At 44.4% G+C, this 16,171-nt stretch overlaps 2 protein-coding genes across 2 annotated transcripts in view; both read left to right on the top strand.

Moving 5' to 3' along the window:
- LOC100447686 (neuroblastoma breakpoint family member 12) overlaps positions 1-16,171 on the top strand; it is a 2,265,351-nt gene that overhangs the window by 1,739,785 nt on the left and 509,395 nt on the right.
- On the top strand, positions 8,812-12,054 carry TXNIP (thioredoxin interacting protein). The gene is given in 8 exon segments (NM_001134035.2): positions 8,812-9,376; positions 9,921-9,993; positions 10,104-10,251; positions 10,364-10,466; positions 10,599-10,855; positions 10,962-11,118; positions 11,232-11,383; positions 11,513-12,054. Coding segments are annotated over 8 exon segments (1,176 nt in total). The 5' UTR covers positions 8,812-9,126; the 3' UTR covers positions 11,549-12,054.

Raw genomic sequence — 16,171 nt, forward strand, 5'->3', positions numbered from 1 at the left:
TTAATAGAGGAAAAATTATTTGGCTGTCTACAGAAGAGTGGGTAAAATTTCAAAAAGCAGAGATGGGGAAGGACAGGCACTCCAGGTACAAGGAAAAAATGTAAGCAGGGACATAAAGACAGAGAAGGATATATTAAGGGAACACTGAGTGCTCAGTTTTGGCTGAAGTATAGGGTACACATATGAGGAAATAGTGGGAAATGAACGAGAAAATTTGGTTGAGGACATTTCGTGAAGGCTTAAATGCCAGGTTGAAGCATTTAAATGTGATTCAGTAAGCAATACATTTTGCATTATTATAGGAACACACAGGAACTCAATTCTGTGAGTTAATCTAGTGACGTTCTATAGATTACAGCAGGAAAATCAGTTAAAAGCTATTAAAGTAATCTAGGCAAAAGTAACAAAAACATAAACCAGAATGGTGGCAGTAGAATAAGAAACAGGAGATAGGTGCTAGAAACACTAGAAAGACGGCTCTATAGAATTCAGCAGTTGACTGGATGCGGGGCATGACAGAGAGGAAGGAATTAAAGGCAATCCCTGGATTTTAAGCCTTTATAACTAGGGGAATATATAATGGTTCTATTAAAACAAACAAGGAGGCTGGGGGCAGTGGCTCATACCCATGATACTAGCACTTTGGGAGGCCAAGGTGGAATGATCCCTTGAGCCCAGGAGTTTGAGACCAGCCTAGGCAACAAAATGAGATCTCATCTGTACCAAAAATTAAAGAATTAGCTGGGCATGGTGGCGCATGCCTGTGGTCCTAGCTACTTGGGAGGCTGAGGCAGGAGGATCCCTTGAGTGCGGGAGTTCAAGGTTGCAGTATGCTACGATCCCTGATCCCACCAGTGCAATCCAACCTGTGTGACAGAGCGAGACCTTGTCTCAAAAAGAAAGAAAGAAGAAGGGGGGAAAAAAAAAAAAGGCCGGGCGCGGTGGCTCATGCCTGTAATCCCAGCACTTTGGGAGGCCGAGGCGGGCGGATCACCTAGGTCAGGGTCAGGAGTTCGAGACCAGCCTCAACATGGAGAAACCCAGTCTCTACTAAAAGCACAGAATTAGCTGGGTGTGGTGCTGCATGCCTGTAATCCCAGCTACTTGGGAGGATGAGGCAGGAGAATTGCTTGAACCTGGGAGGCGGATGTTGCGGTGAGCTGAGATCATGCCATTGCACTCCAGCCTGGGCAACAAGAGCGAAACTCCGTCTCAAAAAAAAAAAAAAAAAACAAGGCAAAGAAATGGGTTTGAGCACCAGGAAAAGATTATGAATTCATTACTAGACAAGCTGAATTTGAGATACCAGCTGGAACTTTGGAGACAGGCTAAAGGTACAGCATAGATTTAAAGTCATTTACACAGAGTGATGTACAGATAGTCAAACTGAAAAGTGAAACTTCAAGAAAGAAAAGGAGAGGGCCCAGGACAAGCCCTTAAGAAGAATTTTCAGGGAGTAGAAAAAAAAAAGAATTGTTAGCAAAGGAGAAAAGGATGAAGTCCAAAAGTCAAGATAAGTGTTTAAAATTTTAAAAGATGGTAGTTTCCAAATCATATAGAAGTCAAAAGGAATAAAGCCTATAAAAAGTATTCTGACTGGCCAGGCACAGTGGCTAATGCCTGTAATCCCAGCACTGTGGGAGGCCAAGGTAGGTGGATTGCCTGAGGTCAGGAGTTCCAGACCAGCCTGGCCAGCATGGTGAAACCCCATCTCTACTGAAGATACAAAAATTAGCCGGGTGTGGTGGCACGTGCCTGTAATCCCAGCTACTCAGGAAGCTGAGGCAGGAGAATTGCTTGAAGCCAGGAGGCGGAAGTTGCAGTGAGCCGAGATCGCGCCATTGCACTCCAGCCTGGGCAACAGAGTGAGACCCTGTCTCAAAAAAAACAAAAAACAAAAAAACCCTACGTTGATTTTGCCAGGTATGGTGGCTCATGCCTGTAATCCCAGCACTTCGGGAGGTCGAGGTGGGTGGATCACTTGAGGTAAGGAGCTTGAGACGAGCCTGACCAACATGACGAAACCCGGTCTCTACTAAAAATCAAAAATTAGCTGGGCGTGGTAGCACACGTCTGTAATCCCAGCTACTTGGGAGGCTGAGGCACGAGAATTGCATGAACCCAGCAGGCAGAGGTTGCAGTGAGCCAAGATCGCAACAAGGCACTCCAGCCTGGGTGACAGAGCAAGACTCCATTTCAAAAAAAAAGGAAAAGAAAATAAAAACTACTCCAATTTCCGCTGGAGACCCTGAAGAAAATCTTTTCAGAGAGACCAGAAAGCAGACTACAAAGGGACAAGTTCAGTCCACAGAGAAAGCTGATATAGGTTATTCTCTTAAGAAATTTGACAGTAAAAGAATACCACCTGGGCACAGTGGCTCACGCCTGTAATCTCAACACTTTGGGAGGCCGAAGTGGGTGGATCATTTAAGGTCAGGAGTTCGAGACCGGCTTGCCCAACGTGGTGAAACCCCATCTCTACTAAAAATACAAAAATTAGTTGGGCTTGGTGGTGGGCGCCTGTAATCCCAGCTACTCGGGAGGCTGAGGCAGAAGAATCGCTTGAACCCGGGAGGCGGAGGCTGCAGTGAGCCAAGATCGAGCCACTGCACTCCAGCCTGGGTGACAGACAGAGACTGTCTCAAAAAAAAAAAAAAAACTGTAATAACATGAGAAGGGAAATAAGATATTTTTATCATGTATAAAGGCAACTTTAAGAACTATGGCCCAGCACAGTGGCTCACGCCTATAATCCCTGCACTTTGGGAGGCCGAGGTGGGTGGATCACTTGAGGTCAGGCGTTCAAGACCAGCCTGGCCAACGCCTGTAATCCCAACTACTCTGGAGGCAGAGGAGAATCGTTTGAACCTGGGAGGCAGAGGTTGCAGTGAGCCAAGATCATGCCATTGCACTCCAGCCTGAGTGACAGAGTGAGACTCTATATAAAAAACAAATAAATAAAGCTGGGCATGGTGGCTCAAACCTGTAATCCCAGCATTTTGGGAGGCCAAGGCGGGTGGATCACCTGAGGTCAGAATTTCAAGACCAGCCTGGCCAAAAGGGTGAAACCCTGCCTCTACTAAAACTACAAAAAAATTAGCTGGGCATGGTGGCGGGTGCCTATAATCCCAGCTACTAGGGAGGCTGAGACAGGAGAATCGCTTGAACCTGGGAGGTGGAGGTTGCAGCGAGCCGAGATCATGCCACCGCACTCCAGCCTGGGTGACAGAGTAAGACCTTGTCTCAAAAGTAAATAGATAAATAAATAAAGCTAATTACAAAAAAAAGAAAGAAAAGAAAAAGAACTACCTTTAGGAAGTTACTGTAAGGGCCTTCAGAAAAGAAAAAAAATTTTTTTTTTTTTTTTTTTTTGAGACGGAGTTTTGCTCTTGTTGCCCAGGCTGGAGTGCATTCTTGACTCACTGCAACCTCCACCTCCCAGGTTCAAGCGATTCTCCTGCCTCAGCCTCCTGAGTAACTGGGATTACAGGCATGCGCCACCACACCCGGCTAATTTTGTATTATTAGTAGAGACAGGGTTTCTCCTTGTTGGTCAGGCTGGTCTCAAACTCCTGACCTCAGTTGATGTGTCTGCCTTGACCTCCCAAAGTGCTGGGATTACAGGCGTGAGCCACTATGCCCAGCCAAAAAGAACTATCTTAAATGGGCCTACAATACCTCCAAACAAGTTAATTCAGCCCCTCTCCCCATCTTGCCGTGACATTGGACAATACTGAGATCTCTATCCTTTGCTTATCATGGTAGAAAAATTGATCTCAGTAAACATGAAATGTGGGCTTCCAGATGAGATATTTTTAAAAGTTAAAACTAAATTAAAAAACAAGATTGGACATGGTGGCTCATATCTATAATTCCAGCACTTTGGGAGGCCAAGGTGAGTGGATAGCTTGAGCCCAGGTGTTCCAGACCAGCCCTGGCAACATGGCAAGACTCCATCTCTACCAAAATATACAAAAATTAGCCTGGCATGTGCCTGTAGTCCCAGCTACTCAGGAGGCCAAGGTGGAAGGATCACCTCAGCCCTGGAGGTTGAGGTTACAGTGAGACATGGTCATGTCACTGCACTCCAGCCTGGTGACGGAGTAAGACCCTTTCTCAAAAAAAAAAAAAAATTAGCTGGGTATGGTGTGTGTTCCTAGTAGTTCCCACTACTGAGCTATGCTTGTGCCACTGTACTCCAGTCTGGGCAACAACAAAATAAACAAATAGAAAATAAAGAGAATCCTGGGTTTGGAGAGTGGCTCTACCAGATACTAGCTTATGTCCCAGGTCAAGTCACTTAACCAAAATAAGAACTGGTTTAAAAAAAAATAAAAGACTGCTACAGTCCCCTTTAACTCTAAAATTCTCTGAGTCTTGCCCTGAATCCTTTATAAGCCTGTTGTGAGAATCAAACAAGATACTGTGTATCAAAGCACTGAGAGCCAAGCCAACACATTTTTACAGTACATACTTTTAGACAGACGCGGGCGGGTTCAAGATCTTGCTCTACTTAAAAAATCTGTGACCTCAGGCAAATTACTTCACTTCTGAGTCTGACTGAACCAACACTGAGTCACAAGGTTATTGAGAGAATTAAATGAAACAATCTAACCTCAAATACTTTCTAGAACAACACGACAGATGACCTTATAAATATCACTGACATAATTATATAAAGGACTTGGTTCATTATAGGTGCTCAATAAATGGCAATTACTTAAAAAGTCACTTGGAACTCTAACATGCTATACAATTTCTTTCTTTTTTTGGGGGGGGGATGGAGTCTCCCTTTGTCGCCCAGGCTGGAGTGCAGTAGCGAGATCTTGGCTCACTGCAAGCTCCACCTCTCAGGTTCACGCCATTCTCCTGCCTCAGCCTCCTGAGTAGCTGGGACTATAGGCGCCTGCCACCACGCCCGGCTAATTTTTTGTATTTTTAGTAGAGACGGGGTTTCACCGTGTTGGCCAGGATGGTCTCGATCTCCTGACCTCATGATTTGCCCGCCTTGGCCTCCCAAAGTGCCGGGATTACAGGCGTGAGCCACCGCGCCCAGCCTTTTTTGTTTTGTTTTGTTTTAAAAGAGAGATGGGGTCTCACTACAATGCCCAGGGTGATCTTGAATTCCTGGCCTCAAGTGATCTTCCCATTTCAGCCTCCCAAAGTGCTGGGATTACAGGCATGAGCCACCACACCTGGCTTACAATTGTTAATTGATTCTTATTGATCTTTGACTTGGGCAGTCTTCAAACTCTTAATTTGCCTCTAAATTCCTTAGGGAAAAAATTGAAAAGGAAAAGAGTGCCTATAATCCCAGCACTTTGGGAGGCCGAGGTAGGCGGACTGCTTGAGCAGGAGTTTGAGACCAGCCTGGCTAACATGGTGAAACCCCATCTCTACCAAAAATACAAAAATTACCTAGGCGTGGTGGAGCACATCTGTAGTCCCAGCTATTCGGGAGGGTGAGGTGGGAGTATCGCTTGAGCCTGGGATGCGGAGGTTTCAGTGAGCCAAGTGACACTGCATTCCAACCTGGGTGAGAGTGAGACCCTATGTGGAAAAAAAAAGACAGAGAGAAAGGAAAATGAGTAAGGATAAAAGGGAAGTTTACAGAGTAGAGGTGAGAGAAGTGATTAAAAGGACCAAGAAAGGGCTTTGTTCTGCATTAAGAACTATGAGTCTTCATGTTCTAAATGTCAGGCCAGAGGTTAAAGAAAAGACAAATGCAATCAGTGTCTTGTCTCTGACTGGCAACAAAGTGCTGAGGGCACTTCCCTCCCTGAAAGTGCTGGCTTTATTCTGTCACCTGCAGTAAAGCAAACAAACAACAATCACCACTTGGTTTCCTATTGGCACTGGGACTGAAGAGGGTAGAGAAGGGGCAGATAAAGATGATCCAACTTGCAAAACTCTTGCACTGTGCCCTACTTTGCTGTTCCTCCTTGGCCCACCCCTTTTCCCAAACCTCACAAGTGTTTTTATACCCTGATTTTAGGACAAGAGTTTACAAAATTTCTTTTTTCTTAGACCCAAGAACTGGGAAAAGAGAATCGGGGCAGGTTTTTATCAGAATACCAGGTTACAAGGTGAAAGGTTGTAAACAACTGTGTCCAGGAGGACTCCACTTCAGAACATGCCTTGGCTACAGGCCTGGTAGGCAGCAGCTGCTGCTGCCAAAGCTAAATAATTTTTTGGCATTTAAAGGAACCCAGGCATAACACAGAGCAACGTAGTCTGTAGTAAGCTCTGCAAATGGGAAGATACAAGGAAACCAGAGCCCAGGAGAGAAACTTAGAATGAGAGAATTGTCATAGGATTTTTTAAAACTCAGCAATTCAGTACTTCAGAGATGTGCCCAAATAAATACCAGTGTTCCCTTTTCTTAAGATGTCCCATAGTACCACCACCCTGATCCATCACTAGTCACCATCTTTCCTATTCCCTCAAAATGTATGTAGTTAAGATTTAACAAGATTTAACAATATTGACTATGTAGTTAACAATATTGATTCATGTATTTGTCAGCATTTTGATGTTCGATAGTTACACTTCCATACCCATCAAACTAAACGTTCTCCCAGAAGCCACAATTTTGAACTTTTAAAATTACTTCAGTCAGGCCAGGCACGGTGGCTCAGGCCTGTAATCCCAGCACTTTGGGAGGCCAAGGCGGGTGGATCACCTGTGGTCAGGAGTTCAAGACCATCTTGGGCAACGTGGTGAAACCCCGTCTCTACTAAAAATACAAAAATTAGCTGGGTATGGTAAGGCATGCCTGTAATGCCAAGTACTCGGGAGGTTGAGGCGGAGAATCGCTCTAACCCAGGAGGCAGAGGTTGCAGTGAGCCGGGATCAGGCCACTGCACTCCAGCCTAGGCAACAGAGCAAGATTCCATCTTAAAAAAAAAAAAAAAATTACTTCAGTCAAGAGTCCCACCTCCTCTGCTCCCAGTAACTCAATCAATATTGTTAACCAACTGAAAACACCTCAAGCCTAGTCGGTTAAGTTTCTAGAACAGGGTGCCGCCTCAAACACACCCTAAGGATCAACATGTTCCTGGGGTTTAATGCATGTGTGTGTGTGTTTTCCAAGAGACTCATGATGCCTATGCTTGAGCTTGCTTAATATTGGGGTTGAGTTGTAACTTGTTAGCCTTAGGGTGTCAATCCAGCTAGGGTGTCTGAGGAAGGAAGAAGGCTCCTTAACAGCAATGAATAAGGTTTTTTTTTTGCTGATTGGGTAGGGTTTCAATATACTTGAATGCTTCTTAGTTACCTCCCCATCTCAATCTTGGGACATTATCTTCCTCTTTCCAGCACAAGGAATTAGATAATAATTTTCTGATACCCCAGCACAGACATAGGAAGGGTCTATGAATCAAATAAAAGGAGGAAGAATTCCTGCACTTTTGCATACAGGTTTTTCTTATTACATTTAAGAGTAAGTTCTCAGTACTCAGCTCCTAAAGCATCTCACAGCCAGCAGGGGAAAATCCATCTGACAGCTGGCCAAACGAAACCAACAAAGAATGAAGAGGGAGGTTAGGGTCTCTTCTGGCTTGAATTTATAGTGCTCTGGTGACCGATCTTTCTTCGCTTTTCCTTCTTACTGTTTTCTAAACCGTTTAGGGAAAAACCTTTGAAAATATTTTTTAAAATTGTTCCCTCAAACAGGTGTGTGGCCGTCTCTCCACTGAAAATTTGGATATAAACAAGAGGACTTTCTTGCTTTTAAACAGATTTATGGATGTACATTTGATTTAGTGAGTTGGAAGAGGGGATGGAGACAAGAAAGAGTGAACATAACTCTGGAAGAAAGTGAAGAGTGAAGCATCATTTTTCCCCCCCCTTTTCCTTTTCTTCCAGAAGCAGGTAGGGAGTGGGAGATAATGAGCGCCTGGACACACCTCACTAAAGAGGTAATGAGGTAAATGGGGAACACAGACAAAGTGTTCCCCAACTTTGCAGGTAGAAATTGAAGAGATGACAGGATAAGCAACAGGATGTAAACACGCCCGTCCTATATCCGTTCCAGAGAACAGAGAGAACAGAAGAGAGGGTACAAGGAGGGGGGTGGTGACGAACAGCACAGGCACGCAGCCCCCAGCCCTAGCCCCAAGGGATTGGAACGGGAAGGAGAAGACATCAGTCCTACAGACGCAACGAGGCCTGAAAGTTCTCCTTTCCCTCAGAGACGGTGGTGTTTTTTATACTTAATAGGGATGCGGGGCAAAAGAAGGACAAAGGGCTCTTCCTGAACAGTAACACCAAGCATTCTGCGCTCCACAGCCCCAAACCTAAAAGTATTCTTGGAGCTATGGGATTTTCACACACTTGCTATTTATGAGCCAGGAATAAACGACAGGCTCTAAAGTAATTGCACTGGCTAAGACTAGGCATGAAATTCCCTCATAAGCACATTTTCCTTTTACCTCAAAACACCGCTCTCAGACCAGAAACGTCCACACCCGCCCTCCGATGGCCTGTCGCCCTGGCTAGGTTTTAGGGTCAGTGGGATCCTCCTTCCACTGGACCCGGGGGAAGACGCTCAACAGCCCCCTCCTTCCCCTCCTTCCCCCCCTTCCCCCCTCCCTGCGCCGCGCCAGAGCACAACAACCATTTTCCCCGCCAGGAGCACACCGTGTCCACGCGCCTCAGCGATCTCACTGATTGGTCGGGCTCCTGGTAAACAAGGACCGGGCAGCCAATGGGAGGGATGTGCACGAGGGCAGCACGAGCCTCCGGGCCAGGGCTCGCGTGGCTCTTCTGGCCCGGGCTACTATATAGAGACGTTTCCGCCTCCTGTTTGAAACTAACCTCTCTTTCTTTCTAAAGGAGTGCTTGTGGAGATCGGATCTTTTCTCCAGCAATTGGGGGAAAGAAGGCTTTTTCTCTGAAATCGGTTAGTGTAACCAGCGGCGTAAATTTTTTGGACGCCTTTGCGAAAACCTAGTAGTTAATATTCATTTGTTTAAATCTTATTTTATTTTTAAGCTCAAACTGCTTAAGAATACCTTCATTCTTTAGAAAGAGTGAAATAATTTTTTGCAAAGGAGTTTCCTCGATTTGGAGCTTTTTTTTTTCTTCCACCGTCATTTCTAACTCTTAAACCAACTCAGTTCCATCATGGTGATGTTCAAGAAGATCAAGTCTTTTGAGGTGGTCTTTAACGACCCTGAAAAGGTGTACGGCAGTGGCGAGAAGGTGGCTGGCCGGGTGATAGTGGAGGTGTGTGAAGTTACTCGTGTCAAAGCCGTTAGGATCCTGGCTTGCGGAGTGGCTAAAGTGCTTTGGATGCAGGGATCCCAGCAGTGCAAACAGACTTCGGAGTACCTGCGCTATGAAGACACGCTTCTTCTGGAAGACCAGCCAACAGGTAAGCGGCCCAATTCATTGTTGGAGGGTGAAAGCTGATTAGAGAAGAGAATTGAATACACAAAACCTGTACGAAATGTTTTAAGTTGCTCAGTTTGAGTGGTTTGAATTACTTGTTGTTGCTTCCTTTTTTTTGTTTTAATTTGCAGACATTTCCCCCCCCCACCAAAAAAAAAAAAAGGGTGATTTGTACAATTTTTTATGGTGCTGTGTCCTAAAGGTGATCCTGAGGGGCGTTGCCTCGGGTAGTTAAAGTCTTATGTGTGCATAAGTTGCTTATTCTTTGTCTACTTCCTGTTTGAGATGTTAGTAGAGAACTGTCCTGGGTGAATCTTTGAGCATTGCAGGGCTTGGCAACTTGCTGCCCAACAAAATACATCAGAATTTCTCTTTAAGAACAATATGGGATGATTAAAAAATATATATATGGGATGAAATTGGGGGTACTTCAATACCTTACATGCCACCCAAGCATTCCTTATCACACAGATGCATTTTAAGTGTAACAGGAAGCCTAATGGCTACTCGATTTTCTTTCTCTTCAGGTGAGAATGAGATGGTGATCATGAGACCTGGAAACAAATATGAGTACAAGTTTGGCTTTGAGCTTCCTCAGGGGTAAATATCAGCTAAATACATCTTTGAACTTTTCTGTCTAAAATACCTTGCCCTCCTTTGATCACTTACTGTTCTTGGAGAGCGTTTTAAAATTTTCATTTTCTTGACAGGCCTCTGGGAACATCCTTCAAAGGAAAATATGGGTGTGTAGACTACTGGGTGAAGGCTTTTCTTGACCGCCCGAGTCAGCCAACTCAAGAGACAAAGAAAAACTTTGAAGTAGTGGATCTGGTGGATGTCAATACCCCTGATTTAATGGTGAGATTCATTTTAAAGATTCTATTCTCCTGGGTCGTGGGGATGATAAATCAGATGTCTTGGGCATTAGATTGAAGCATCTCAAAACACCTTTTTATCCCTTTCTACATAGGCACCTGTGTCTGCTAAAAAGGAAAAGAAAGTTTCCTGCATGTTCATTCCTGATGGGCGGGTGTCTGTCTCTGCTCGAATTGACAGAAAAGGATTCTGTGAAGGTAAAATCCTAGTGCTTATGGCAGTTACAAGAGGAACTGGGTTTAGGGGCAAGGGCATGGGACTGGGGTAGAGGAAGTGTCATCAACTATACTGAGTATCAGTTAGTAAGTTTTCATTTTTCTCGTTGCTAGGTGATGAGATTTCCATCCATGCTGACTTTGAGAATACATGTTCCCGAATTGTGGTCCCCAAAGCTGCCATTGTGGCCCGCCACACTTACCTTGCCAATGGCCAGACCAAGGTGCTGACTCAGAAGTTGTCATCAGTCAGAGGCAATCATATTATCTCAGGGACATGCGCATCATGGCGTGGCAAGAGCCTTCGGGTGCAGAAGATCAGGCCTTCTATCCTGGGCTGCAACATCCTTCGAGTTGAATATTCCTTACTGGTGGGTAGATGCAGGGTGGCTTCAGCAGAGAAATTGTTCATCTGTTACCACAACTGTCTTGTTTCTCCAGACCTCTGGTCTAACAAACTGTCATCTTCCTTTCTAGATCTATGTTAGCGTTCCTGGATCCAAGAAGGTCATCCTTGACCTGCCCCTGGTAATTGGCAGCAGATCAGGTCTAAGCAGCAGAACATCCAGCATGGCCAGCCGAACCAGCTCTGAGATGAGTTGGGTAGATCTGAACATCCCTGATACCCCAGAAGGTGAGCCAGACCTAATGTCTTTTCTTTCTTTCTGGTCTACCTGGGTTTGTAAAATTGTGATGGTCCAGCATTTCTTGGGCAGGCTTCTTATGTGGCCATATTTTCTTTTCTAGCTCCTCCCTGCTATATGGATATCATTCCTGAAGATCACCGATTGGAGAGCCCCACCACTCCTCTGCTAGATGACATGGATGGCTCTCAAGACAGCCCTATCTTTATGTATGCCCCTGAGTTCAAGTTCATGCCACCACCTACTTATACTGAGGTGAGGATTGTCATCTTTACTGTTAAATTTGTCCTAAGCTTTCTATAAGAAGTTGACTTAGATGGATTGCTAAACTGGTTTGTTCTTTTAGTTCTTACCTGAACTGAAATAGTCTGTTTCTTCCTTTAGGTGGATCCCTGTATCCTCAACAACAACGTGCAGTGAGCATGTGGAAGAAAAGCAGCTTTACCTACTTGTTTCTTTTTGTCTCTTCCTGGACACTCACTTTTTCAGAGACTCAACAGTCTCTGCAATGGAGTGTGGATCCACCTTAGCCTCTGACTTCCTAATGTAGGAGGTGGTCAGCAGGCAATCTCCTGGGCCTTAAAGGATGCGGACTTATCCTCAGCCAGCACCAATGTTGTGATACAGGGGTGTTTGTTGGATGGGTTTAAAAACGACTAGAAAAATTCAGGCCCATGCATTTTCTCAGATCTCACTGAAAATTGAGGCCTTTTCGGTAGTTTCAGGTCAGGTAAAAATGGCCTCCTGGCATAAGCTTTGCAAGGTTTTTTGGAGGCTTTCTGTAAATTGTGATAACAGTTTTGGACCTTGAACTTATGTATCATGTGGAGAAGAGCCAATTTTAGCAAACTAGGAAGATGGGAAGTTGTGGCCAAAACTTTGGGAAAAGGAGGTTCTTAAAATCAGTGTTCCCCTTTGTGCGCTTGTAGAAAAAAAAGAAAAACCTTCTAGAGCTGATGTGATGGACATTGGAGAGAGCTTTCCCTGTGATTATAAAAAAGGAAGTTAGCTGCTCTACGGTCATCTTTGCTTAGAGTATACTTTAACCTGGCTTTTAAAGCAGTAGTAACTGTGCCCCACCAAAGGTCTTAAAAGCCATTTTTGGAGCCTATTGCACTGTGTTCTCCTATTGCAAATATTTTCATATGGGAGGATGTTTTTCTCTTCATGTAAGTCCTTGGAATTGATTCTAAGGTGACGTTCTTAGCACTTTAGTTCCTGTCAAATTTTTTGTTCTCCCCTTCTGCCATCTTAAATGTAAGCTGAAACTGGTCTACTATGTCTCTAGGGTTAAGCCCAAAGACAAAAAAAAAAATTTTACTACTTTTTGAGATTTTGCCCCAAGGTACAGAATTATATAATTCTAACACTCAAATCATGTGAAAGGGTTGCTGCTGTCAGCCTTGCCCACTGTGACTTCTCCAAACCCAAGGAGGAACTCTCGATCAAGATGCCCAACACTGTGATCAGAACCTCCAAATACTGCCATGAGAAACTAGAGGGCAGGTCTTCACGAAAGCCCTTTGAACCCCCTTCCTGCTCTGTGTTAGGGATATTGGCCCCTCACTGCAGCTGCCAGCACTTGGTCAGTCACTCTCAGCCATAGCACTTTGTTCACTGTCCTGTGTCAGAGCACTGAGCTCCACCCTTTTCTGAGAGTTATTACAGCCAGAAAGTGTGGGCTGAAGATGGTTTCATGTTTTTGTATTATGTATCTTTTTGTATGGTAAAGACTATATTTTGTACTTAACCAGATATATTTTTACCCCAGATGGGGATATTCTTTGTAAAAAATAAAAATAAAGATTTTTTAATGGAAAAAAAATGTCTGTGAGATGGCTTTGGAAAAGTTTTTGGAAAGAAGGTGTGTGTCTAAAGGAGTTTTTCTCTGCTTAACAATCCATGCTAATGAAAACCTTGTGGAGAAAACACTCCCTATGGACCCTAAGGAATGTCGGCAGAGTGGGGGCTAGAAGGTGGAGAGGGAAACAGTTTGAGGCATGTTTCAGATTCACTGAAGAACTATACTGGGATTTTCTGGTTGTCTAAATTAGTTTTCCAAATCCATAGTTAATCGTTACTAAATTCCTTCAGTTTTGGAGTTCATGGGTTCTTGAAATAAGGGAAATGATGTTTATGAGGGAATTTGAAAGAAAAGAGTGGCAGTTCCTTTTTTTGAGACAGTCTCACTCACCCAGGCTGGAGTGTAGTAGCATGATCTTAGCTCACTGCAGCCTTGACTTCCTGGGCTCAAGTGATCCTCCCATCTCCACCTCCCACATAGCTGGGCTACAGGCATACACAACTACGTTCAGCTAATTGTGTGTGTGTGTGTGTGTGTGTGTATGTGTTTTTTCTATGCTCAACTAATTTTTTAATTTTTTGCAGAGTTGGGGTTTTGCCATGTTGTCCAGGGTGGCCTCAAGCTTCTGGGCTCAAGTGATCTGCTGGCCCTGGCCTCCCAAAGAGTTGGGAATACAGGCGTGAGACACTACACCCAGCTGAAGATCACTTTTTTACAATATGGTTTTATCATAGGGTTTCTTCCCAATGTAAACTTGATTTATATACTAACAAGGATAACTTCAGGACTTAAGAGTTTATAGAGTTATGAGTATTAAATTCTTTGGAGGCAGCTAACCATTTTTTATTTTCACAGTTCCTATCCAAGCACATAACTCAGTAAAGGTTTGCTAACTATTCAACTCCACCCTCATCCCTTAGATGCTTTGGTGGTTCCTATTCCTTGTAGGGTAATAGTAGTAGAGTAATACCACAATCCCATGTTTAATTGGTGTGATTTTCTTTTTTTTTTTTTTTTTTTTTTGAGATAGAGTCTTGCTCTGTCTCCTAAGCTGGAGTGCAGTGGCCCAATCTTGGCTCAATACAACCTCCGCCTCCCAGGTTCAAGCGATTCTGCTACCTCAGACTCTTGAGTAGTTGGGATTACAGGCATGAGCCACCACACCCAGCTAATTTTCGTATTTTTAGTAGAGATGGGGTTTCACCATGTCGGCCAGGCTGGTCTCAAACTCCTGACTTCCCGTGATTCACCCACCTCAGCCTCCTAAAGTGCTGGGATTACAGGTATGAGCCACGGCGCCCGGCAGTGATTTTCATTCCTAAAGAACTGACAGGTGAGAAACCCTGGGATGGCCAATTTAAATATTTGCACAGATCTGGTCCTGGTCCTTATTTGGGAATTGGTTTTTCTGAGGACTTCCACAAACTAATTCCAAATAACAGGCTCCTGGAAATTCTACATGAAATCAGTGTGGGGTGTTGTATCCCTAGCTACTCAAGAGGCTGAGGCAAGAGGATCATTCAAGCCCAGAAGTTCTAGGTTACAGTGAGCTATGATTGCACCACTTGCACTCCAGCCTGGAGGACAGATTTTGTCTTAAAAATAAATGAATAAATAATAAGCAAACTAAAATCAATGTGAATTTAACAGAAAATGGGATTTAAAAGATCCTTTTCCATTTCAATCTTCATTTTTCGTTTATCTTTCATTTTCCATAGCACTCTCCTCCCTCTCTTTGTCTGTCTTTCATTACCAAAATGTTGGTCTCTATTTCTCCCTATTGCCAGGGTGACTTTCACCTGAACTCTGCCCCTTTCTTACCTGTTCAAGAATTTAGTGGCTCCTCTCCTTCAAATCTGTGACCAGGAAATTAGGTCAAAGTTGATGGAAAAGTTTTTTTCTGTAGCTTGTTTTCCAGGGACTAGAGGGGTGAAGCAATGACAAGAGCAGGCCAGAGAGGAGGACAAAAGAATGGAGAAACCATGGAGTACATGAGCCTGGTTGTTTGTGTGTACAGTTGGGCTACCAGTACCCAATATGAGAAGAGGGATGGCTTCGAAAGGATAGATAATTTTATACCCAAGTCCTCTTAGAGATCTGATCCTAGGGCCAGGCACAGTGACTTACGCCTGTAATCGCAGCTACTCGGGAGGCTGAGGAAGGAGAATCACTTGAACCCAGGAGGTGGAGGTTGCAGTGAGCCCAGACTGCACCACTGCACTCCAGCCTGGGCGACAGAGCAAGACTGTATCAAAAAAAAAAAAAAAAAAAAAGAGAGATCTGATCCTGGAAGGGCCAGAACATGGGCATCTCCTCCAGATACCCTTAATATCTTTTATTATCCAGCTGTCCAAATAGAACTTTCTATGATAATGGAAATGTTCAATACTGTAGCCACTAGCCCTGAAATGTGGCTACTGTGACTGATAAACGGATTTTTTTTTTTTTTTTTTTAGATAGGGTCTTATTCTGTCTCCCAGACTGGGGTGCAGTGGCACAAGCTTGGCTCACTGCGGCTTCGACCTCCCAAGCTCAGGTGATTCTCCCACCTCAGCCTCCCAAGTAGCTAGAACTACAGGCACATGCCACCATGCCCAGCTAATTTTTTGTATTTTTTGTAGAGACAGGGTTTCACCAAGTTGCCCAGGCTAGTCTTGAACTCCTAGGCTCAAGCAATCTGCCCACTTCAGCCTCCCAAAGGGCTGTGCACACATTTTTTTTTTTTTTTTTTAAAACAGGGTCTTGCTCTGTCTCCCAGGCTGCAGTGCAGTGGCATGATCTCTGCTCACTGCAGCCTCCACCTCTCGGGGTCAAGTGATTTCCCATCTCAGCCCCCGAGTAGCTGGAACTACAGGTGCATGCCACCAAGCCCGACTAATTTTTGTATTTTTCATAGAGATGAGGTTTTGCCATGTTGCCCAGGCTGGTCTCAAACTCCTGGGCTCAAGCGATCCTCCCACCTCGGCCTCCCAAAGTGCTGGGATTACAGGTGTGAGCCACTGTGCCCAGCCTGTAACTGAATTTTTAATTTTGTTTAATTCTTTATTTTATTTATTATTATTATTTTTTGAGATGGAGTTTCTCTCTTGTTGCCCAGGCTGGAGTACAATGGCGTGATCTCGGCTCACCACAACCTCCACCTCCTGGATTCAGCGATTCTCCTGCCTCAGCCTGCCAAGTAGCTGGGATTACAGGCATGCGTTACCACACCTGGCTAATTTTGTATTTTTAGTAGAGAC

Source organism: Pongo abelii, chromosome 1, assembly GCF_028885655.2.
Source record: "Pongo abelii isolate AG06213 chromosome 1, NHGRI_mPonAbe1-v2.0_pri, whole genome shotgun sequence".
Classification (NCBI taxonomy): domain Eukaryota; kingdom Metazoa; phylum Chordata; class Mammalia; order Primates; family Hominidae; genus Pongo; species Pongo abelii.